This window comes from Melopsittacus undulatus, chromosome 10 (genome assembly GCF_012275295.1).
Source record: "Melopsittacus undulatus isolate bMelUnd1 chromosome 10, bMelUnd1.mat.Z, whole genome shotgun sequence".
NCBI lineage: Eukaryota > Metazoa > Chordata > Aves > Psittaciformes > Psittaculidae > Melopsittacus > Melopsittacus undulatus.
Window position 1 is genome coordinate 22,235,061 of NC_047536.1, and position 23,680 is coordinate 22,258,740.

The following is a 23,680-nucleotide window of genomic DNA, read 5'->3' on the forward strand; positions in this document are numbered from 1 at the left end:
TTCTGGCTGGGAAAACTGGGGGAGGGTGGAGGGAACTTAATACCTGTGTTAGAAACTAGCTGAAGTTCTGTCTCCCCAAGCAGGGTTTCTTATTCCAACTGTTCAAACTGTTGTATATTGTACTGGGATTTTTACATGGAATTATTGTAGAAAACAAAAAATGAAACCAAGTCTGTTAAAAAATTAACATTAAAAATCTCTATGAAAAAAAATAAATCAAAGCTGTCTCCAAGTCCTTTTCTTCAAACGGGTCAGAGCAGTGATGTGTCCCCAGTGATGGCTTTCCTGTTCCCAGCCCTGCATGCCCCAGCCCCTGGGGACACCAGCTATGGTGAAGATACAGAGCCTGCGGTTGGTGATATTCTGGATGGTGAAGGAAACAGTCCCTATCTCACTGCATCTGCCTGCCTGTGGACAGCTTGAGCTCCTGGTGCAAAGTAGCATGGGATGTTTGTCAGTGACTCCCTTGGGGCCCTAAAAGTTGTGTCCCCACCATGGGAACACAGTCGAATGCCTGGAGCCCAGTTTTGGGGTCCTGGATACCGAAGATATGGCTGGGATGGGACAAGCTGCTGCCTGTCCCCACTGAATGTAGGAGCAGCTCCCAGCTGAGTGGTCAGCAGCCTTTCCCCCTGCCCGTGAAGCTGCAGATCCAACAGGGCTCCACAGCAAATGGCCAGTTCCTGAGCCAGATCCCAGGTCTGAGCTGCACAGAGGGTTTGATGCTGTGGATGCATGAGCCCACACCACCCTCTGGTGTCAGCAGCGACCTCGGCTCCATGCTTGTATTGCTCCAGCCGTGTCCCCTTGCTCCCAGGTCTGCCTGGCTACCAGAGCATCCTTGCACCACCTCAAATCCCACTCCTACTTTCAGCATATGAACATCCCCACATGGTGTGGGGCAGGACATAGCCAAGCCAGAAGGAAGCAGAGCAAGAGCAAAGCAGACTTGCTTTGCTGGGTGCTGTCATCAGCCCTGGCAGTCCTACCAAGCACTGGTGCAGTCCTGCTACCCCCAGGCTGTCTGAGTGTGGGACATGCTCCTGTGCCCACATACAAACCCTTACTCCTGTCAGGGGTTCATGTCCACGTTTGGTATTGGGGTGCAGGGCTGGTCAACAGCTTCAGGCACCCCCTTTGCAGGTAGGTAATGGCTTTTTTGCTCTTGGGTACTGGAGAAGCTCCTGGGCATGGCAGAAGCAGATGGTGCCAGGGGACAGTATGCTGGGATGAGACCAGCCAATGTGCTGCATCATGAGACGTGGCTGCAATGAACTCATGCTTGGAGCCTGCATCACTGGCACCTCAGAACTCACACTACTGGCACCGTGTGTCCTGCATTGCCAGCCTCACAGACCCCGCATCACTGCCATTACTGACCCTGCACTGCTGTCAGCATGGGCTCTGGCACAGCACTGCTGCATGGCTGGAGTTCATCAGCAGAGGGCACAGCCCTGCTGCCTGCCCGGGCTGTGTGAGCCTGTGCTACCCGAGGTGCCCGCAGGAGACGTGTCTGCCCCATGGGCCCCAGACACTGAGCTCCAGCTCTTTCTCACCACCCAATACAGCAGGCACACAAGCAGGCAGTTACATTTATGGGTGTGTGAGGACACTCTGAAGCCTGCGGATAGCTATGAAGCCACGTGGGGAAGCCACTTCTTAAACCCCAACCGCCTCAGCGTGCTGCTGCTGAAAGCACCTTCTCTCCTGATCCGGGTTTCTCGTCCTCTGCAGCCTAGGCTCGTACTGCCCTGGGCCCCTCTTCCAGAATGCAAACAGCAGCAGCCAGCAGAGCCCAAGTAAACAAATGAGCTTCTGTGAGAGGAGAGTGCATCTTTATAAGGTTAACTGGCTCCGTCTAAGGGACAGGCATTTTCTTGTGGCTGCATCGCTCAGGAAGCTCAGGCACAGCACCAGCATAGCTCCTGGGTTTGATTTATATTCTTGATGGCGTTATTAGCTCATCTGCATGTAAAATGATTATGAATAGATGTCGGTACTCTGCAGAGGGCTAAATTAACCAGGCTCTGACATTCATCAGTTTCTCTTTGAAGCTTAAAGCAGCTTGAAACGCAGAGGTCTCCCTCCCAGCGGCAGCAGAGGGGGGAAGCAAACAGCTCAGGCTTGATCCTGTGTTCAGCCTGTTTTAATAGCCCCGTACCCTGATAGGTGGGAGCAGGGGGGTGCAGGGAAGCTGCTGTGCAGCCGCGTGTGCCAGAACTCCGTCCTGAGCAGTTACATTTACATACAAAGGCGCTGATAACTCCCAGCAGGGCTGCGGGGCTGCTATCTCCGTGCTGATTAAAACTCCCCCTGCCGCCAGCACGGAGGAGGAGTGTCCGCAGTGGGGAGAGGAGCGGTATTCGTGTTAACTCTGTTGCTGCTGTGTGCTGATTCATTCAGCACAAGCCCAGGGCTGCCCTGCTGGGCCGAGTGCTGAAAATCAGCACAGCAAACGCCAGTGGGAAGATCTGCAGCCTGGTCACATCCTGCCTCCACATCTCCTCTGGCTCCCGGTGCCCTCAGTGCTCCGGGGATCCACACCGCTTGAGTCCATAGGGTAATCACACACAGCAGAAGGGGGATGCCTGCAGCATAGCCCAAGAGTGGTGCTGTGCTGGTTCTGCACAATGCCTTCCCCTCTGTCCCTCAAGCCTGCAGCATCAGCCTTTTGTTCTCTGCTAGCAGTCCTGCTGCTTGCTTGCGGTGTCATCTCCCATGCATGGGACATCTCCAACATGGGTGTCCGCTGAGGCACGAGTACCACAGGCCCCCATTAATATAACTGACCTTGAGCACATCCCTTTGTCAGCACTGGCTGAGCAATAAGCTGGCCCTTGCTGTCACATATGCACCCTGCTCCTTCTCTCACGCCTGCTCTGCAGGTCCCAAGACCATTTGCTAGCATCACTTAGGCTTCTTCCCAGAATATACATTAACCTGAACCCTTTATGTTCTTTATTACTTTACAGGAGGAGAAAATGAAAGAGCCTGAAATACAGCTGGTTTTCCTGGTGAGGTCGGGGGAGAGCTGGAGTCAAGTTCAGAGCAAACCCTGCAGCATCCAGCCCCACCACACACCAGCAACCAGGGCAGGAGTGCGGCTGGGCAAAAACTGCTGTGGGGTGGACAGAGCTGGAGAAGCATAGTGTGGTCACACAGCAGGAGCACCTCAACTAAAGCCTATAAAATCACAGAAGGGGGGCCTGGACATGCCCGTTGCAGAGGGGAGACTGAGATGAGCTCTTAGGCAGAAGCTCTTCCCTGTGAGGGTGCTGAGGCACTGGCACAGGGTGCCCAGAGAAGCTGTGGCTGCCCCATCCCTGGCAGTGTTCAAGGCCAGGTTGGACACAGGGGCTTGGAGCAAGCTGCTCCAGTGGAAGGTGTCCCTGCCCGTGGCAGGGGTTGGAGCTGGATGAGCTTTAAGGTCCCTTCCAACACAAACCAGGCTGTGGTTCTGTGATTTTATATTTTAGCTGTGGACCACTGAAATGACAGCATAGGAAGGACTGTGCTTGTGCCACAGAGGGTGTGACTGATGGTACCAGCTATGCAGTTTGCAGCCCTGTACACAGGTTCTTGGAGGGTTACAAAACCCCTGCAAGAGGAGAGAGCATGGGAAAACATGCCCTGAAGGCTGTCCTGAGTTTTCCACTCACTGAGAGAGGTGATGCAACCTCTTCCCATCAGGCAGCTTCCTGTGGGCAGCTGAAGCCCAGCAAGGAAATGCCCTGGCTGTGGCAGCCCATACTGGGCAATGCTGGGTGGAGGGCAGCTGATGGGCTGGTGGGACATGGTGCTGTCCCGGCCTGGTGGCTCGGGATGTCCTGCCCACAGCACCAACAGTTGCTGCATAGCAATCATGCTGTCATTGAGCCTGGGGGGAGGAATTTCAGCGGCACGGGAGAGCCAAAGGCCAATGGGAAGGAAAGCAGAGGGTGCCTCCCAGGTCTGAAAACCACCTCCTCGCTGGCTCTGGGGCGCCTGCCCTGTGACACGGAAAGCAACAAAGCCCTTTTCGCAGCAGTGGGGTGAACTATAGGCTCCTGCCTGGCGTTGGGGGACAGAGGGCTTGGTAGTGAGCTCTGAAGCCCTGCTGGGGAATGCACACTCCTCGAGACAAGAGACTGCTAAAACTAAGGCTTGGCAACTTGTAACCGAACATTTTCAGTGTCAGGTGGCTTCTGAAGGACTTTGGAAGCGCTGGGCTTGTCCCACTGCTCAGGAGAGGATAGGTGTGATTTTTAGTTGGGGTTCTTCATGATGTGCCACATGTACCCCAAAATTCATGGGGCTGTGCCTGGACCACAGCTTTGAGGGGAGTGCTGGAGGAGTGCAACTGCTGTGGCTCCAGAGGAGCTTAAAAGCTATCCACATCAGAGAGCCCAGGATGCATGGACAAAGTGGCTTTTTATTCAGAAACACTTTTTGTGATAGGGAACTTGGAAATGATAATGGTGGCTGGAAGAGGGAAATACCATGAAGGGTTGACTGTGTCTGTACTGTGTCGACAGAGTGAGCCTGGGCTTGAGACTGGTGGTCCCAGACTGAAACTCCAACAGGGAATATGCTAAAATTTGGCATCTGGATGGATGTGGGCTTGTGCTGGAGACCTCACCTTCATCCGTGTGGTTTATAGTACAGGTTGAGTCCCTGCACTGCAAGGTCTGACTATACCTTCCAATGACTCTTTGGTTAATAACGATGCCACACTGCAGCTTTTCACAACAGTGTTTTTATACCCCATGGCTAAGGAAGCTCTGTCACATGTGCTGCAGAGTGCTGTGAGGGTGGCTGACCAGGTTTGGGTGTGAAGCCTGCTGAGGTCACGTTGGAGCAGTGTAGAGGGCATTCCTGGAGTGATGCTGCCCACAGGATACAGTCCATGGAGGCAGGTATCATCTGAACGCCTCCTGGGTTTCATCCTGGAGGAAAAGAGCTATGTTCTCCCAAATGGAGTCACAGAAGAACTTCTGCCCTCCAGCAGTGTGAGGGCAGTGCCCTCCCTCACACTCCCCAGCAGGGAGCTGCAGCACAGATGTGGGAGCATCCTTAATAGAAAATACACACCAGGACCAGGCACTTGTGTCTGTAGAAGAACTGTTTGTGGCCTCTTTGCTGATGAGAACATTACATGGAGTGGCAGATAATGCTCATCAGTCCACAGGTTTGCATCTCCTGCAGTGTACAGCAAGCTAATAATGCTCCCAGGGAGGGCATTCAATCATGGAAAACACCACGGATCCTGGAGTGGGCTGTACCTGCTCACTGGCACCAGGCCACTGCTTCCCAGCTGAGGAATACTGTGCTAAGCTCAAGGTTATGGATTTTATCCTTTGAGTGCTCCTCAGCAAAGGAAATGTTATGGATTGAGCCAACAATGGGGCTGCTGCTGGGGGTACAACCATAGGCAGGACAGAGACTCATGGAATCACCTTATCCCTTGGGAGATGCCAGGTGCAGCCTCCTGCTCGGACAGGGCTGGTTGGGCAGGGGCTTGTCTGGTTGAGTGTTGACTGTCTGCAAGGGCAGTGTCCTCCTGGGGCACACTGACAAGGGAGACATGGCTGATGGGGCATCACTGCCAATGGGGCACACTGCTGGCATGGGGGAACATGGCTGATGGTGGGGACATGGGTGGGCACTGCTGGTAAGACTCGACATGGCTGATAGGGACACCAATGATGGAGGCAGTATGGCTGACAGGGAGACATCAGTGGGGAAGAGGACAGGGCTGCATGGAGGTCATGGCTGACACAGGAGACGCCACTCATGGGGGTCACAGGAGTGACAGGAGGGGCATGGTGGGTGGGGGTAAACACGGCTGACAGTGGGACATGTTTGAGGGGAGGACACAGCTGACAGTGGGACACGGCTGAAGGGGGACATGGCTGACAGGGGGACATGGCTGACAGTGGGCCATGGCTGAAGGGAGATACGGCTGACAGTGGGCCATAGCTGACAGTGGGACACAGCTGAAGGGGGACATGGCTGACAGTGGGACACGGCTGACAGTGGGCCATGGCTGAAGGGGGACATGGCTGACAGTGGGACATGGCTGACAGTAGGACACGGCTGACAGTGGGCCATGGCTGACAGTGGGACACGGCTGACAGTGGGACACAGCTGACAGTGGGTCATGGCTGAAGGGGGACACGGCTGACAGTGGGACACGGCTGACAGTGGGCCATGGCTGACAGTGGGACACGGCTGACAGTGGGACACAGCTGACAGTGGGTCATGGCTGAAGGGGGACACGGCTGACAGTGGGACACGGCTGACAGTGGGACACGGCTGACAGTGGGACACAGCTGACAGTAGGCCATAGCTGACAGGACACATCGCCGCCGCCCCGCAGTCGGGTGCTGGCGAGCCCCCGTGTGCTCACGCTTCTCGCGGCCTCCCGGGCTCAGCGGTGCCGTGCCCCACGGCCGTTACGCAGCGGGCGGGCAGGCCTCGGCGCTCTGCGGAGCGGTGCTGCTCTCCCCGGCCGCGCGGGAGGCCTGGCCGTTGCCTCGGCCGTCCCCGCCCTCCGCCGCCTCAGCCGCTCCCGCCCCCGGCTCCGCGCCTGTTTAAAGCGGGCTCGGAGGCTGCCTGCCCGGGCAGAGCTGCCACCGCTCCGCCATGGGACAGGAGCAGGCCCGGACCTACCCCCCGCGGCCCGAGTGGCTGCCGGCGGCCCATGTCCCGTCGCTGGCCCAGTACGAGCGCCTGTACCAGCGCTCCGTGGAGGAGCCGCACGGTGAGCGCCGCGCCGGGAGCCCGCCAGCCCCGGGGAGGGCCGCAGCGGGGCCGGGGGTGCCGGGCGGGCTGGAAGGGGTGAGGCCGTGCTGAGCCCTCCCAGCGGGGGGTGCGGGGCTGCCGTACGTTGTTCCCTGAACCGTTGTCCTCCTTACCCGAGCCTGTGTGTGGGTCACGAGCTCTGGCCGTTGCCTTTGCAGCGTTTTGGGGTGACATTGCTAAACAGTTCTACTGGAAGACTCCGCACACGGGGCCCTTTCTGAAGTACAACTTCGATGTGACAAAGGGGAAGGTCTTCATTGAGTGGATGAAAGGGGCGACCACTAACATCTGTTACAACGTCCTGGATAGAAACGTCAACGAGAAGAAACTTGGGGACAAAATTGCTTTTTACTGGTAAATGTTTGGTTTTATTGTGGTGTAGAAGGTGTGTGTCATGCTGAAGTGTCTAAATAGAGTTGCTTCCTACTGAGGTGAACTAAAACATGGTCAGACCTGAGGGGCTTTAACCTTTAGATAGGGACAGCAGGTGTTTGCTTTGAGTGTTTGAGGGGGGTTGTGCAATGGAGCTTCTCTGCCCACCCTGGGTGCACTGGAGTGCCCAGCATAGCCACGGACAGCTCCTGACCTCCAGCTCTGCCTTTGCACTTGAACCTGCTAAAAGCAAAAAGCAGTCAGATGTTACTGAGGCAGGTACCACAATTCCTTAATGATGCAGGCAGAGAAATGGGATGAGGCATAGCTAACACCCAACAGCAAAAAGCTGATAAACCCCATGTTTTCTATCTTCATGTTCTGTGGGTCTGGCACTCTTCTGTGGCAGAAAGGTTCTCATAAAACCTGAGGGTATCCATTGATTCATTTACTGAGGTGAGCAGCTCCAGAGAGGAGCCTTCAGCACTAGAGTGAGGGGAAACAGCATGCAGGAGCCTCCATTCTGAGCGGTGAGAGCCATTGAGGAAGCATCACCCCCTTGACAGGCCTTGCTCAGGAGCCAGCAGCTGGCTCACAGGGGTTGTATGAGGAGGAACAGCCCCAGGCCCAAGTGGGTAAAGCATGGCGCAGGGAGTGCGGGCAGGGTGGGCTGTCACGGTGTGGTGTGGCACTTGGTGCAGGCAGTGGGGTGGTGAGTGCTCACCTCTGGGAGCTCTGCTCTGGCTGCCCTGGCAATGGCAGACCAGGCAGACCTGATGAGAGCAGAGGCTGCAGTGCGGAGCTCTGGGTGCAGAAAGTTACTCCATTGGTGTCCTGGGGCAAGGGTGCACTCTGGTGCAGGTACTCCTGCAGCAGGTGGCTGAGCTGTGGGAGACTGTCAGTAGGCTAAGAGGTACCAGGGAAGCTGAGAGGGAGCTGAACTGCTTGCTCCAGGCCCAAACTGGGCCAAAAGCATCCACCATAGCGCATGTAGAAAAGGAGGGCAATAATCCAGGAAGGTGGGAACTAGTAACAACAAAAAAGGGTGAAGAGAACAATTAAAAGCAAGGGTCTTCCTCCAAAACCTGCTGTCCCCACCTAGATCTGCTTTGTAGTTCTGCAGAGGGCTAACAAGGTAATGTATACTGCACAAAATGAACATCCTGCTCACGCACCAATAAAGAAGAGGATGGCTACTGAGTGCCTCCAGGAAAGAGCGGTGGGTCATAGCAGTAGGTGACTCTGCTTTAAAAGGCACAGAGGCACCCATCTGTTGGCCTGATCCAGTCTTGAGGGAGGTGTGTTGCCTACCAGGAGCTCAGATCAGGGATGTTGCTGAGAGGCTGCCTGGTCTAATAAGTCCCACTGATTATTACCCACTTCTTGTGGTCCATGTGGGTGCTTGTGATATTGACAGCAGTAGCTTGGGAGTCATTAAGAAGAACTACAGAGCCCTGGGAGAGGTGGTTAGGGGCTCTGGAGCTCAGATAGTTCATTGATGCTCCAAGTCAAAGGTGTTGGTGTTCGGACTGATCTTGTCTTACATTTTTTTGATTCTCCTCCCCATCCCATCTGGGGAGGCAGGATGAGAGGGGTGAGCTTGTGGCAAGTCCAGAGGAGACCATGAGGGTGATCAGGAGGCCTGTAGAAGAGAAGCTGTGTGGAGACCTTGGAGCAGCTTCCAGTGTCTGAAGGGGGCTACAAGGATGCTGGAGAGGGAGTCTTCATCAGGGACTGTAGTGATAGGACAAGGGGTGATGGGTTCAAACTGAAATAGGGGAAGTTTAAGTTAGATATGGAAGCTCTTCCTTGTGAGGGTGGTAACGCACTGGCACAGGTTGCCCAAGGAAGTTGTGAATGTGCCATCCCTGGTATTGTTCAAGGCCAGGTTGGATGGAGTCTTGGGTGACATGGTTTAGTGTGTGGTGTCCCTGCCTATAGCAGGGGGTTGGAACTGCATGATCTTAAGGTCTTTTCCAACCCAAACTATTCTGTGATTTTATGATTCCTTGCACTTGAACACATGTAACACTGCTTTTGTAAAGGCTGGCTTCCCCATATTCCTTTTGGGAAGAAAAGTTAACTTCCAGCCTTAAGGGTGTGTGTATTTTTTTTACTGGAATAGTTACTAGTGTTAAAAGCCATGTGGAACTTGGAATTTTCATACTAATGCAAAATAGGCTTTCCTAGTGATGTCCAAGATGCAGAACTAATGCTGCCTTCCTGACCTAGCCCTGGTATGACTGTGTGTGGTAGAACAGAAGCACAATTAAATGTGCCACTCATTAGGGATGCAATAACTTGGGTTGTGGAGAGTCCTTTCAGCAGAGCAGCTGGAAGAGTCTCACTTTCACTGTAGTGAGAATGCCAGATCCCCTAATGATGAACAACTGTGATACTCAAAGTGATTTTGTGCAGCTGAAGGGTCCCAGTGACCTTGTGTAAGGGGTACTGGGAGCTACCCCCCTACAGAAAGGAACATGTTTACACCAGTGGAGTTCTGGCTGTGACTGTAAAATTGGGTTCACACTGGAGTTTCCATCCGTAGAACTACCACTTAAGTAGGAGAATTAATATACTGCCTAGCAAATAATCATATTGATGTACTTGCCACAGGTGAAATGGTGACATCTGGTTCCTTCCCTGCTAGTTAAATATATTCTCTAACTCACCTGGTTGTAAAGTGAGTGCAGCTTCTTATGGAAAACTCCTTTGTACACTCATTCAGGTGTGCCAGCAAACAGAGCCCTTGGGCAGTGGAGTTTATGGAGGGAGCAGGTGCATTGTTCTTCTTGCCTGTAAGTCTTTGGGTGACAGCCTGGCACCAGCCTACAGCTTGGTAGTTATTTTGGCAGCCTTTGAGGGGTGTTTGTGATGCTGAGCAAAGCTTGGAGTGGCTATTAAAAGGGTGGGTGTCTGACAGTAACGGTGTTCACAGTGCTGAAAAACAAGGTCTCTTCCTCCTTAGCAGCCAGTTTTCCCGGAATACTTCAGCATAAATTCTCCTAGTGTGGTTCTGTCACCAGTGACCTGGCACTGGGGTGTCTGGAGCTGTTAGCTGGAAATGTCATGGTGAGGGACGGAGGAGGCATGTTAAATATGATGTGTGTGGTATTGACCTGTGAGCTTGTGGAACTGAGGTCTTAAGGAAGCAGGGCTATAGGTTGCAGCTCATAAAATTAATCTTTTAGAAATGTGCATGTGCGTTTCTGGACACATGTTCTTCAGTGACAAAGTGTACTTGTGGTTGTCTTAGCCTTTCACATTTTGTTTTGACACTGTTGAATGAGTCCACTTTCCTAAACCACTTGAAACTTGTCACACTGTATGGAAGGTCAAAAGAGAAATGAGAGCCTCCAAAAGCCAAAGAGGATTCCTGGGGAAGGCTTGGATGTTTGGGGTTTTAATAACTTGGCCACTTGCTTCTAAGAAAATCTATAGCTTGCTGGATGGGGAAAGGTGCTGGTGTTATACCAAGATATCTGACTGCCCACCTCTGAGAGCTTTGAAAAGATACAAGACCTTTGCAAGTGAGAAGAGATCTTTGCTTTCAGAGAGGAAATATTGGGGGAAAAAGTGAATAATTTTTCAAGGCACTGCTTGGTGTCTCTGAGATGTGTCCTGGCAGAACTCAGCTGCAGCATGGCCCTGACTGGGACTGTCTCAAGTGTTGCATGGACTGGAAGGAGCAAGCAGTTCATCTGGATGTGTTCTGGCCAAGCTGCTTTGAAGGTTCCTGCACCACCAGCAGTCCAGGATTGCCCAGACTGACTCTACTCGGAGGGTCTCATTCCAAGCTGCATGGAATTGATCTTTCAGCACAAAGGGTGGTACATGCCACTGCTTTGTGCTGCAGAACTTGTACATAGATGACACTTCCTGTTATGGTACACTCCTTTTGGTGCTGTTAGCTGTGTTTAGTTCACAAGGACCATCCCGAGTTGGTAGGAAACACTTGCATTTTGCCTGTGTCCTGTTTCACTGTGGTCTCTCTTGCTGCTTATGAACGTTACAAGTATTTCTGTTTCTGCTGCTTTTGATTCCTCTTTCTGTGGTATTGATGTTGGCCTAAAGAGGAACAGAAGCTCCAGGAAATGTTTCTCTTAAAGTGCTGCTCTCAGAAGTGCAACCTGCTTCATAATTGCAGGGAAAGGCCTAAGTCAGTAACACTGTGGTTACTGTGCAGGTAGATCCCTGTTTTGTAGGCCTCACAGCTGGAATGCACTGAACAAACTAGCTGGGACACTTGCAGGGGACTTGCAGGAGTGCTGAGGACTTGGTCTGTGGTGGGCAGTGTAAACAGTGTGTCTTTACCATGCTCTGGGCATACCTCTGCCATGTGGACTAACCTGTACTTCTGTGCTGAAGAGCTGTTGTTAATCCCCTGTAAGCATCAGCCTGTGCAGCTTGTGGAAGGGAAAACAGAACCAGGTAGGAATTCAAATAGCACAGCACTTATTACAGACCCTCCTTAATGATACCCTGAGGTGGGAAGGGACCTGCATGAAGCCTGTTCTTGGTGTTTCAGCTGTGTACAGGTTGCATGAAGTTCTTGCCTTTGTTTCACCCCACCTGCAGCACTGGTGGTGCCTGGTAGGAGCAGGGAAGGAGATAGAGCTTTGGACACTGTTATTAGCCTAGCTTATGGCTTCTGCCATCGCTGGGAGATTGATAATCTTTCTTCTGCTTGCATATGAAATAACACATTTAGAAAGGAGAAACAGATGGTAAAGGCTGCCAGACCTTACTGGAGCTCTATTTAAACTGAAGAATAACTGCTTGTGGTTCCCATTCTGGGCCTAGAACAAACATGACATGCAAAGATAAAATGAAGAAGGGGTGTTGTGTGTTGTTTTTTTAATGTAATAAAGGATTTGGGGTCTTGTAGCTGTGTCATTTCTTCCAGTGAATCCTTTTGGAAGGCCAGTAAACAACTACAGAACCTGTTAAAAAAAAAAAAAACAACAAACAAAAACCCCAACAACAGAAAACCTAAAACCACGAAATGACAACCAAGTGTCAGGGCCCTTTTGGAGGTTTTCACTAGGAAACTGGAAGGCTTTGTCGAGCAGCCTTCCAGAGAGGCTGTAGATTATCAGACACAGGTTTGGTGTGAGGATGCTGCTGAGCATAAATGGGACAAGCCCACATGTGTTGGGTCCTGCCTGCTCCCCATGCACCTTGATCTGGTGGCTGTTCCTCTCCATGAAGTGCTTTATCCTGGGCTGTGCCATCTCAGAGTCAAAACTGAAGCCAATAAACTGTTTGAGTAGAATTTATCCTGTAAAGGTCTGGTTCTCTTCTGATTGCAGAAATAATCTTGCCGTAAACTGCTGAGAGCCAAGTGCTTGGTCTCGCAATCCAATACTGTCGTATGCAGAGATGCTGTGGCTGAGGATGCTGGCTGCTACCACTCAGGCTTCAGAGGTGTTAACCATAGCCAGCTCCTGCCCCATGCAGTCAGCTCTGCTCCTCCACTGCCTTCAGGATGTCCCATGCCAAACTGATGCTTCATTTCTTTAGTAACTTCCTGCATGATTTGTTACATTTGCAGTGGTGCAGCCTCTTTCAACACTGTTCTGGCAGTGAAAGCATAGCCGTGAATCACACTGGGTGTTTAAAGAGTGAAGATTCACTGCTGGGAAGGTTATTTTTATTGATAAATACTTGCAGGCCTGCCTGTGCAGGCTGCTGAGAGCAGTCAAAGCTGTGTTGCAGGTGCTACCAAGCAGCCAAGCCCAAAGCTGCTGTTCCCCTGATGCTACTGTGGAGAGAGAACATTCCACAGAGGAATGTGTGTAACCTCTACAGCAGTGAGAAGCCTTGTGGCAGTTACAGTGTTTGGTTTGTGCTTACAGCAATACCCAGGCTCAGCACAGCTCCTTTCCCTGATGGGATCTCCATGGAAGTGGGGTGACCACCATTAGCCCTGGGTGAGCAGGAAGAAGGGTTCGGGACACACACAGCTTGGGAACAAACACAGCAACAGCCTGGAATCTCCAAACAGGAGCATCTTTGCTTGTGAGCTCCTCTCTGGCTCTGTGTTGCATCTGTAGTGCAGGAGTGGGAATAGTGGGAGCATCAGTAGGAATCTGGTATTAAAATCAAGGAGTAAAATCCAAGTATTGCACTTTCCTGACTTCTTTGGTGGAATTCTTCCACTCCCAGTTCTGGGACAGTCACCAACCAGTATGGTTGGTGCTATGGCAGTAGTGCAAACACCACTGTGTTCAGCTGCTTGTATGGAAGTGCAAACTGGGACAGCAAGCACTCACAGCTTGTCCCTGGTGTAGCTCTCTAGCTTTTCTCTATTGATGGGTGAAGTCTCCATCTTCAAGAAGATGGTGCTGCCCCAGGGCTGCATGGTGATGCCTGCTTAAGGGTTTGGAGCTTCTTGATTTGGCCTGAGGGCCTGGGAAACACAGGGATCATGGGCTGAAGCTTGGTTCTGAAAGCTATCTGTAAGTAGGGACCTCTGCCAGTTTTCTCCTGTCATATGTAGAGGTTCTCCTGTCCCAAGTGTTTCTGTTAGTGGCTTGCACTTGTCTGCTGCATCCTACATCCACTTCCTGACTAGTGAAAGTCTTGAGATAGTTTTCAGGTGAGTGGCCGTGCCAAACAGATGAACTAAGTATGTGAGAGCAGCAAACAGCTTCTTCAGGCAGGTATTTTCCTGTGGGCTTCCAGTGAAGCTTCCTGAGTGTTTCCTGGCTGCTGTGAGTCAGGGATCTGTGTACACGTTATTCAGACAGCTGGTGGGCACAGAGGCACTTGGAATTATTTTTCCCTTCTGACTTGAAGAGTAGCTTGAGTCATCCCTGTCAGCTACACATGCTGGTTTGCAGCAAGATGCCAGGAAATGGTTGGTTTAATGTTTTGAAGATCTCAAGCTGTATTCCTGCTGTGCAGAGCCTTTTCCATCATAGGATGCAGGGCAGCATCAGGCAAGTGCTGTCAGCCTGGTGCTCTGCAGTGCAACAAAGGATGGGGGTACTGAGGGTTGGTGACTGTTCAAGGCCAGGTTGGACAGAACCTTGGGAAACATTGTCTAGTGTGAGGTGTCGCTGCCTGTAGCAGGGGGTTGGAACTGAATGAGCTTAAGGTCCTTTCCAACACAGATCAGTCTGGGATTCTATGCCACTGCCTATGGTCTTTTGTGGCTTGCCCATTCAGAAGCACCTTTGGAGCTGTGCTTCCATGTGGAAGGTGTTCAGCATTATTGAAGATATTCATTGGAAGTAGTTTTCACAGAGCTCAAATAAGCTGTAATCCTCCTGCAGGATTGGAGCTCTTCTCTGTTAAGTCTGTAAAGAAAGAAGGACTCAGGCAGCACTTGTGTGTCCCGCTCCATGGCTGAGTAGTGAGGAGAAGGTTGTGTAAACTCTGCAGTTTGGGAACACACACACAGCAACAGCCTCGAATCAGGGCAGCAACTTTCATTTGGGTTTTGCCAGAACTGTTTGCTCCCAGCCTTTTGCTCTGAAACCTTTGGAAGCTGCTTGCTGGCAGGGATACAACATCTGTCTATATAAATACAAGGGAATATCCAGGAAGTATTTGAGAAGATAAACAAGTTGGATGGCAATAAGTGCCCAGGATTAGATGGCATGTGCCCCAGAGGACTGCAGGGACTTGAATGTGAAATTGCAGAGCTCTGGCCAGGGTATGCTGTGTGCTCTTGCAAAGGGCTGTTGTGCCAATGACTGGGAGGTTGCCAGCCCCACTCTGTTTAGAGAGGGCAATAGAAGGGTCCTGGGAACTGGTAAATCCCACAGATTCATTAGGTTTGGAAGGGACCTCTGGAGATCACCCAGTCCAACCCCCCTGCATCTGTAGTGGTACAGTGGAATCGGGTCACTTTGTGCATGGAAAAAGGTGATGGGAGTCCTGTAGGAGTGCAGTTGTGTGGCACTGAGCACATGGATATGGCTGTTTTCAGGCTGCCTTCTTGAGGATTCCCACAAAAAGGTTGTTCAAGGAAGTTCTGTAGAGCTGGTTTAGACTTACCCTTCACCTCCTCACTTTCAATGGTCATTTTTCAGGACCAGCAGCAGGTCTTTCAAGGATCAGTGTTGAAACTGAACTGTTGATGGTGGCCAGGCTCATGTGCCCTCCATAACCAGCTGCTCCTGGGGGCAGAACCCTGCACCTTGGTTTTGACTAGTGTTTTGTTGTTGTCTGGAGCTGCTGTGGCCCTGGGTGGTTCTGGGTGTGTGGTTGCATGATCACTACCTGGGGGAGTAGCGAGGGGCAATAGTTCCTGGAGTTTCTCACATGTAAAACTTGTAACTCTGGCAGCTATTACAGGCCCCTTGCTATGTTTTAAGAATAGTTTGCTAACTGTTGAGAGGCACCATGGTTCTGCAGTGATGGCACACTGTGAGTGCTGGTAGGAGAGTTGAAACGTGGGATGGATAAATGGAGTTCATGGGCACAGAGGAGGTGAACCCTGTATTGATCCAGGACATGGAAGGTCAGAGCCTTCGGTTTGTTTGTTGGACTAGAAATGAGCAAACAGAAAACATGACTATTTTATTTTAGCTGTGCAAACGGCTTGTGCCCTCCCTGGCACCTTGCAGTGAGTGGAGCAGAAGCGGACAAAGGCTCCATGGGGATGACACTGGCTCTGAGTAGTGGCATTGTCAGGGGACAGAGTTATCAGGCTTTGCCAGAAGAGGTGGGAGTGGGTGCTTGTTCCAGGCATGGTGTTTCTCCTTTGGGTAGTTGTATTTGTTACAGAATCACAGAATCAGCTTGGTTGGAGAAGACCTTTAAGATCATCAGATTGAACCATTTCCCAGCACTGCCAAGGCCAACACTAACCCATGGCACTGAGGCCTCTTCTCTATGGTGTGTGAACACTTGCAGGGATGGTGACTGCAGCCCTGCCCTGGGCAGCCTGTTCCAATGCCTGAGCACCCTCTGGGGAAGGAATTGTTCCTCAGCTCTATCTAAACCTGCCCTGGTGCAGCTTGAGGCCGTTTCCTCTTGTCCCATCCCTTGTTCCTTGGGAGCAGAGCCCAGCCCCTCCTGTCTCCATCCTCCTGTCAGGCACTTGTAGGGAGCCATCAGGTCCCTCCTGAGCCTTCTCTTCTCCAGACTGAGCCCCCCAGGTCCCTCAGCCATTCCCCATCTCTCTTGTGCTCCAGGCTCTGCACCAGCTCCATTGTCCTTCTCTGGCCCTGCTCCAGCACCTCAAGGTCTCTCTTGTAGTGAGGGGCCCAGAGCTGAGCACAGGATTCGAGGTGCAGCCTCACCAGTGCCCAGTGCAGGGACACAATCACTGCCCTGGTCCTGTTTCCACACTGGTGTTTGTAGAGGCCAGGATGCTGGTAGCTTCCTGGCTGCCTAGGCACAAGCTGCTCATGTTCTGCCCTGTCCGTCAACCTCTCCAGGTCCTTTTCCATGAGCAGCTTTCCAGCCACTCTCCCCCAAGCATGGAGTATTGCACAGCGTTGTTGTACCTGGTGGGCTTTCTTTACAGCCTGAATAGCTGTTAGGCTGTAGTATTGGCTGCCAGTGCTTTGACAAGGTCTCTTTGACTCCTCCACCACAATGAGCTTGCCTTTTCCTCCTGTGGCCGGCCCTGCATCAGAGCCATTGCACACAGCAGGGTTTCAGTTCTTTGTTTGCATATCTGCACGTCACTTATTGTAGATGGTGAAATGTGGTGTGATATGAGATCATGAGCCCTGGCAGTTCTCCATAGGCTCAAAGCTTATAATTTTTACAGATGGCACTTCCCTTTAGGGGAATCCCTGAGGAAACCCATGGCCTTCTTGATTATTTCTTCACGACTGGGTATCTACTAATGAAGCATGTTTTACATTCCTATCACCAGTGACCACTGAGATGACACTTCAGCAGGTGACAGCTGGCCGTCAGCTGTAGAGATGTCTGAGGCATAAAGTTGAAATGTCCACCAGAAATCACAGTCATAGAATCCCAGACTGGTTTGGGTTGGAAAAGACCTTAAGTTCATCCAGCTGCAACCCCCTGCCATGGGCAGAGATATCTCACCCTAGACCATGTCACTCAAGGCTCTGTCCAGCTTGGCATTGAACAATGCCAGGGATGGGGCATTTATCACTTCTTTGGGTAACCTGTGCCTTGGCCTCACCACCCTCAAGTAAAGAACTTCTTCCTTATATCTAACCTGAACTTCACCTGATTTAGTTTGAATCCATCACCCCTTTCCAGGTCATAGCCTTGATGGATATTGTTTGAGCCCCCACTGGAATCAGCTTTCAGTGTTAGAAGGTCTTGGAACAGCATTTCCCAATAGGGGTGTTTCCCAACTGTAGGCAGCTTGTTGACTGCCTTGCAGAAGCTTCATCCAGGATGTGTTTGTGGCCTCAATGCAAGTTGTTAGAACAAGGAATCAGCAGGAAATAGGCTCTCCCCCAGTGGACTCTGTTTCTCTGATAATACTGCTCATGATAGGCATCAAATGTACCTCTCTTCTCAAACTGTTGCATTATTCTACAGCATGACTTTAGCTTGCAGGGCTAGAAGTGCTGGCTGAAGGCAGCCAGACTCAGTGACCTACTGCACAAGTCTTCCAGATGAGCTATGTTTCAACACTATGGAACATTCTGTTTAATAATAATAAAAAAAAACCTTAAAATCTTTATGTTTCAAAATCTTAAACTTTCCTCTCACTAAACTTGGTATAAAGCTGTCATTGGATGCACTGGCTCTGCTCCTGTGCTGTACAACACTGAAGTAAGAACATAATCACAGAATCCCACACTGGTTTTGGTTGGAGGGGACCTTAAAGCTCACCCAAGTCCAACCCCCAGGGATACCCTCTTGATTTGCTGCTCTGTATCAAGTGAGTAGGAAAAAAACAAAGCCCCAGAGGAGCAGCATTCCCCTTGCTGCTGAGCAGATACCTGGCAGCACAGAATGGCTGCTGACACCAGCACTGAGGTATTTACGTGTGCTCTGTGTTATTTGTAAACTGCCTTATTTGATCAAATGTGGCAAAACAACAGCAGATTTCCCTTGACTTTCCCTGTTATCCATCAGTGTTGTGGCTCTCAGGTGTGAACACAGTATGCACAAACCCCAGCACACTTACTTTACCCTCTTGCTGATGTTGGCAGCAATGTAAGGCAGGAGGTGTTGGTTCCTTCAGAGATGTCTGAGCATCCCACAGTCCAGAGAAAGGGGCTTGAAGTAAATCTTAAGGGGTAGCCTGGCAGGTGAGTGGGAAAATTGGAGGGAATTCTGGAAGGTCAGCGAATGCTGAGTGATTTTGGAGCAGGGTCCACATCCAGCTGGGCTCTGTGCTGGAGGCATCTCTCAGGGGATGGTGAAGTGAACAGTGGTTGGACTGCACAAGGTAAAGGTTATTTCTTGAGATGCCTCTGGTACTCATTCAGGATCTGAAAGGCTCCAGACAGAGTAGCTGAGAGTGTGTGTAGTGAGAAAGGACAAAGATGGATGCAGTCTTTCTTGTGGGACACCAGCAGCCATGCAGGGTGTTGGCTGTTTGCTTTGTAAGCTGTACTTCCATATGGCTGTTTTTAAAGATGATTAGAAGACTGATGCCCTGCTCATAGAGCAGATGGTGGCCCTGTGACCCTTTAGAAATCAGCTCCATTTTGCTGTTTTGTGCAATACAGGCACAGTAATGTCTGTGTTTGTGTAAGCTGGGCTGGAGAGGATGGGCTGGACACACAGCCCATGGTGCTGTGTAGCGCACAGGGCTCCTGCTCTGGAACTGCATAGTGCTGTTTGCCATCTGCTTTGGGTTTCTTTACAGCAACAGTAGCCTGTTCATACTAGGGACATGATCACCTTTCAGTTGGGATGGTTTGGCTCAGAGATGGTTTTGACAATGGAGCTTTGTTAGGCTCTACCTATGTGTATGAGGGGAAAACCGTAGGGTGGTTTTAATGCAGGTCTCAGTTCACTGTATGGCTTTAGAAGGTGAGCTGTTAAATTGATGAAGAGTTTTCTTTCCCCTGGGGTTCCTGTGTCAGGTTTACTCCTCAGTGTTCCCTCAGTGCTGCCAGGTATCTCAACATGCTGGGAAACCCTTTCCACCAGCCCATCCCAGTTTATGTTCCATCATTTCACAACTTCTTCCTTTTTGAGCCCTGTCATGACGCAATGGGATTCAAGCATGACTGAAGAGGCTGGGCGTTCTGGGAAGCCTCTTGGCATTTCCAGAACTCCTTTGGGTATTTCCTGCCATGGATTGCTGTGGTGGGAAGTGGATGACGTGGAGCATGGTCAGGGCTGCGCTGTCAGTCCTGTTAGTATGAAATGTTCTCATGAAAGTTTCTTGCAAGCCCATTTCAGCCCCTCCCAGCTGCCTCCTGAAATCCTGGTGCTGATACTGCTGGAGATGCTTCTGCTTTGGGCAGTCTGTGTAGGAGCATAGAATCCCAGACTGGGTTGGGTTGGAAAGGACCTTAAAGCTCATCCAGTTCCAACCCCTGCCACAGACAGGGACACCTTCTACTGGAGCAGCTTGCTCCAAGCCCCTGTGTCCAACCCGGCCTTGAACACTGCCAGGGATGGGGCATCCACAGCTTCTCTGGGCACCCTGTGCCAGTGCCTCAGCACCCTCACAGGGAAGAGCTTCTGCCATAGGTCTAACCTGATCTTCCCCTGTTTCAGTTTGAACCCATCACCCCTTGTCCTGTCTCTACAGTCCCTGATGAAGGATCTCTCTCCATCATCCTTGTAGCCCCTTTCAGACACTGGAAGCTGCTCTCAGGTCTCCACGCCGCTTCTCTTCTCCAGGCTGAACATCCCCAGTGTTCTCAGCCTGTCTCCACACGGGAGGAGCTCCCATATGGAATGATCCATGCAAATAGAAGCATTTTTTCCTGATGAAATGCTGTCTTTCTGATGATCTTGCACAGCTGGTCTTTCCAAATGTCACATTTCAACATAATCTGTTTCATCAGGGCAGATATTACAGCATGCTCTCAGCTCCAGTGCCGTTTCCATGTCAGATGGGATAAGCAAGGCTGGAGGTGGAGGGAGAAATCGTGGTTTTCTTAGTTTTAGCTGCTGTTATTCCCAAACTCCCGAGCTGACTTCAGGCAGAGCCTTCTTGAGGCCACAGCTTCCCTGAGACTCTAGCAACAGAAGGTTTGGGAGCAGCTGATGGCTGTGGTAGCTGAGCACGCAGCCCAGGAATGCTGGGGCTCCCGCTGCCCATGCGGCCTGCACGTGAGCCCATTCCCAGATGGCAGGAGCTCTGCCTGGCATTTCAGCTGCTCTAATTCGGGATGCAGAACACATCAGGAAGCCCTGCCCCCAGCAACCTCACGTATGAGGAGGTGCCACCATACAAGAGCCTGTGGTAAAGGAAAGCTACTTGCTTTGCCTTGCACTGTGCCCTGGGGACAGGCTGCTGCTGGAGCAGGAGCTGGAGAACTTGCTGTCTCCATCCATGCACCAGCTTGGTCCCATGCTTAGGAGGGATTTTGGGCTCTGAGCATGTTTTAGTTCAGAAGGCACCAAAGATATTTTGTGACATACCTACAGACCCCGTCTCTGCTCCACTGGAGGGTTTTCATGGCTCCCCACTGTGCACACTCTTCCTGTGGTGTTTCACCATCTAGGGGAGGGTCCTTTCCCTCTCCCAGCACCTTTTTCAAATGGCAAATCCCTGTTTTCTTAAGGGTGTTTTTCTGTAGCTAAAATGTGGATTAAGCAAAACTGCTCTAAGAGCTGCCATTGCCTCTGCTGGTCCTGGGGTGAAACTTGGTGGTTTGCTTTGCTCTGAAAACTCACCTTCCAGGTGCCCCACACCCCAGCAGGGCTTCCTGACCATGGGTTAATGCTTTTGGTTGTGGGTGATGTGGTCACAGGAGCTTCGAGGAGAAACCTGAAGGATCTTCAGCCCCTTTGCTCCCCAGTGGGAGCATTTGCAGGCATCACATAGGCTTGGTTTTGTGCCTCAGTTTGCTTTGGTCTGTGCATTTTCAAGTTCCTGACTGTCTGTGGAGCTGCAGATGGTCTGGCAGATCTTGGAAACGTGTCACACTTCACTTGCTTGGCTTCGTTTCAGCATTTTCTTCTTACACCACCTCCCCTTAGTGGTGAAACCACAATGAGCATCAGCAATTACCTTGAAAACCAGAATTCCCATTGATGCAACCTGTGCTTCCTGGTGCTCCGTGCAAGTGCTGGGGCAGTGTAGCACAGGGAAGCTGTGCTCAGCTGGTATTCCAGCAGCTCGTGCACATAACTGTCCTTTAAGAATCTGGCGAAAGAGGAACCAAACAGCACTGATGGTTTGTTCTCAGGTCAGGTTTGCTTGGTCCATTCAGGTGCTCTGGGACATGGGCACGTCCTTGGCCACTGAGTAGAAGGTTAAGAAGCCACCACCCCTCCCTCCTGCTTGTTATCCTCCAGCTGAGGTGGGCTCTGCTTGCTTGGATGGCAGCATTGAGCCTGGCTTGGCTGTGTGATAGGTGCTTGGAGCAGAGCTTCAGGACAAGTGCTGCAGTCAGCCCTGATGCTGAGCAGAGCACGGTGCAGCTCTGCAGGAGTGCATCTGGCCACACTGCTGCTCCACAGCCCTGTCTGCTCCACAGGGTCAACCTGAGTTAATGTGGCTCTAAAGACATGCTTCTCTGCTCTTACAAACCACATTCCCTACTACACAACGTGCTTACAACACTGAATCTTTCACTGAACTAACAGGGAAGCTTAACCTGGATTTAGCTCCATGGGCACTGGGTGAAACAGGTCTGTGGCTCTGCAGCTCCAAGGTGAAGCTCCAGCTGAACAGGCAGGAATTCTGTGAGGCTTCTGGAAGCATGGCTGCACCTCAGAGGTGACAGTGTTCATGTTTCCTACCCGAGCTTTTCTTCCTCTCCTGCCCAGGGTAACTTCTCCATGGGATGTATGTACCATGGGGCTTGTGTGCATCACGGTGCCTGTTCAGAAGTGGATAACTCATTATTTTAACTGCTGGCAGTATGATAAGTGCTCTGCAGAGCCTGTTGCTCTTTTAAATATGCTGACAGGTTGAGCTGGGCACTACCACCCTGCACACCACTGTGGTGATGGTCCCCAGTGCCCCTGGGCTATGTGAATGGCTGCAGGCAGCTAGGAAGTCATCATCTTTGCATAAAACCTGCCTTACTCACCAAAGCACCATGTTCTAGGAGGCAGCCTGCCACAGAAGGTCCCCAGCTGTGCATCTGGTGGGTTCATTTAAAAGACTTGCATGTACTTAGTTGATGGGTGGTTCCCCTGAGACCGTATGGCCAAAAGCTGCCTTTCTCCTGCTGCGCCTGCAGTCAACATGCAGTGTGTAAAACACAGGCTGCTCAAGTGCTAAAATATCTCAAATACATTCCTGCTGTGCCCCAGATGATACTATGGAATTTGTGATTACTCTTTGCTACATGCAGGACTTGGGTTAAGGGACATGAGGAAAAAACTGTGATTCATCTCATGATGTCTCTGGGAAGTTTGGAGAGCTGGAAATGGCTTTTCCCTGTTAGATCAAAAGCAGCACACTGGCAATCACAGCAGTTCTTACCAAAGGCTTGTTTGAGGGTGCTGGATTCTGCAGGGCTGGGGAAGGTGAGCACTGTAAAATGGGTTTGGAAATGCAAGGGTTTGTATCTCGTTTTTAGTTCTTTTTCAATTGGATTTGAACAAGTGAGTTCATGCGAGAGGCTCAGCACTGGCAGCTCTTACATCTGATGGGCGAAGAAGGGGAGATGCTGCTTGCAAAACCAACCCCAGGGATTTGCAGGCTTGCTTTTGCTGCCAAGAGGACTGGGTAGCGTGCAAGTGGGCATTCCTTTAAATGCCCTGCCTAAAATCCATCATTCTCTGGACTTTTGTTCCCGAGAATAGGACAGAGCAATCTCAGTGCTACTGAGTGTAGCTGCGGGCACTCCACACTGTTTTCAGATGTGAGGAAACTTAAAGCAATGGCCTGCTCTTGAGAGATTGCTTGGAGGCCTTTGCTGGAGAAGAGGTGAAAGGAGGCAGCTTGTCCTGCAGAGGGGTGGAAGTGACTTGCTTCCCATTAAGTATCAGCTTCAAAGCCAGAGCCTGAGGTCACCCCTGCTGGTGCTCATGGAGTTATTCTGCAGTCACGAGAATGAGTGGAAAGGACTTTGAAAGCCCTCTGAGAATCCTTGTGAGTTTTAACTTCCCTTTGACGTTTCTTCTGCAGTGCTCTGCCTGTGCTGGCTTTGAGGACAAGCCTGGGTGCACTCCCTGGCCTGAATTTCCCTCCTGAAGCCCAGCACTGAGGAGGACCTGGAGTGCTTGAGATGCGCTTCTTGTGTGCAGGGACAGCAGGGCCATGAGCAGTAAATGGCTCTGGGCAGGTCCATGTCCCTCACGGGTACCAGCTGAGTTTTCCTGGGATTGCTTGTGTTGGAGGACTCCCAGGTTTAGTGCACAAAGCAGAGCCTTCCCCTCCCTTCTTCAGCAGGTATTGCACTACCACATTGATGTGAAAACCTGATTCTCTTGGCATGGGGAACCAGTGTGCCTTCTGTGGTGTCCTTGGCTAAAGCTCACC

General features: G+C 51.3%; 1 protein-coding gene across 2 annotated transcripts in view; it reads left to right on the forward strand.

Moving 5' to 3' along the window:
• The first annotated feature begins 6,611 nt into the window (after positions 1 to 6,611).
• Positions 6,612 to 23,680, forward strand: part of ACSS2 (acyl-CoA synthetase short chain family member 2) — a 35,532-nt gene continuing 18,463 nt past the window's right edge. For both annotated transcript variants that reach the window (XM_005147579.3, XM_031047661.2), the window contains exons 1-2: positions 6,612 to 6,742; positions 6,942 to 7,137. In XM_005147579.3, the coding sequence (XP_005147636.2) occupies positions 6,625 to 6,742; positions 6,942 to 7,137 (314 nt within the window). In that variant the 5' untranslated portion in view covers positions 6,612 to 6,624. The remainder of the gene's footprint in view (positions 6,743 to 6,941; positions 7,138 to 23,680) is intronic.